The sequence below is a fragment of the Amphimedon queenslandica genome, unplaced genomic scaffold, assembly GCF_000090795.2.
Source record: "Amphimedon queenslandica unplaced genomic scaffold, v1.1 AMPQUscaffold_13014, whole genome shotgun sequence".
Taxonomy (NCBI): domain Eukaryota; kingdom Metazoa; phylum Porifera; class Demospongiae; order Haplosclerida; family Niphatidae; genus Amphimedon; species Amphimedon queenslandica.
The window spans coordinates 16828-17763 of record NW_003546750.1 but is presented as its reverse complement, the minus strand read 5'-3'; the positions used below and the strand labels follow the sequence as shown (position 1 = coordinate 17763).

At 39.4% G+C, this 936-nt stretch overlaps 1 protein-coding gene across 1 annotated transcript in view; it reads left to right on the top strand.

The window, feature by feature from the left end:
- Positions 1 to 8: 8 nt before the first annotated feature.
- The window catches only part of LOC109585753 (leucine--tRNA ligase, cytoplasmic-like), a gene marked incomplete at its 3' end in the record, with an annotated part of 17234 nt that continues 16306 nt past the window's right edge, over positions 9 to 936 (top strand). The window contains exons 1-2 of the mRNA XM_020001879.1: positions 9 to 218; positions 560 to 647. Coding sequence (XP_019857438.1) covers positions 48 to 218; positions 560 to 647 — 259 coding nt within the window. The remainder of the gene's footprint in view (positions 219 to 559; positions 648 to 936) is intronic.

Below are 936 nucleotides of genomic sequence, written 5' to 3'. Positions count from 1 at the left end.
TTGGTCGCTCAGTGTTCCTGGTAGCCGCCACCTTACGTCCAGAGACAATGTTCGGTCAGACCAACTGCTGGGTCCATCCTGATCTGGATTATGTGGCCTACGAATTGACTTCTGGGGAAATATTCATTAGTACTCGGCGCTCGGCCCTTAATATGTCGTGTCAGGGTTTTACAAAGGATTTTGGGAAGGTTGAGCCAGTACTGACACTAAAGGGAAAGGTAAGACTAGGGATATACTGTATAGAAGGAGAGAGTTAAATTTGGTGAATTTGGCGTTTTGATAGCCATTTGCCAAAATAAAATCTGCCATTTTGAGCCATTATATGGCATGTGACCATAAATTTGCAATTTAGCAATTCACCAAATTTAACTCCCTCAAAGATTTCGCACTATATGGTACTACATCTTGAGACATCCTTTTATATCATTGAGAAAAGCTTTTGAATGAAGAATAAGTGTGAATGTGTATGTGTACTTATGCATGTACACTTGTATTCCTCTCTCAATCTTTTGCTATTTTATTCTCCCTATATAAACCACCTCCTCCTCCCCCTCCCTAGGATATATTAGGATTATCATTGAAGGCTCCATTGACCTCATATGATGTCATATATACACTGCCAATGCTCACTATAAAGGAAGATAAAGGTACAGTATGTCACGTGAATGTCACATGGGTTCTTACGTGTACATGTACAAATATATGTGTAAATGTAGTACATGTACTGTATGTGTTGTTATACTAAAGGTGGATTTACACTGCAAAGTTAACGTAAGGTAAGGCCATACATTAAGGCAGGAAGTGCTGTATAACGCAATGGGTAAATGCAAGAATAGAACTTCGCTCCATTCTTGCGTTTATCATTGCGTTATATGGCACTTCCGGTCGCAACGCAAATATTGTGAACCCAGCTTAAGAGTTGAATTTCAACTCTTA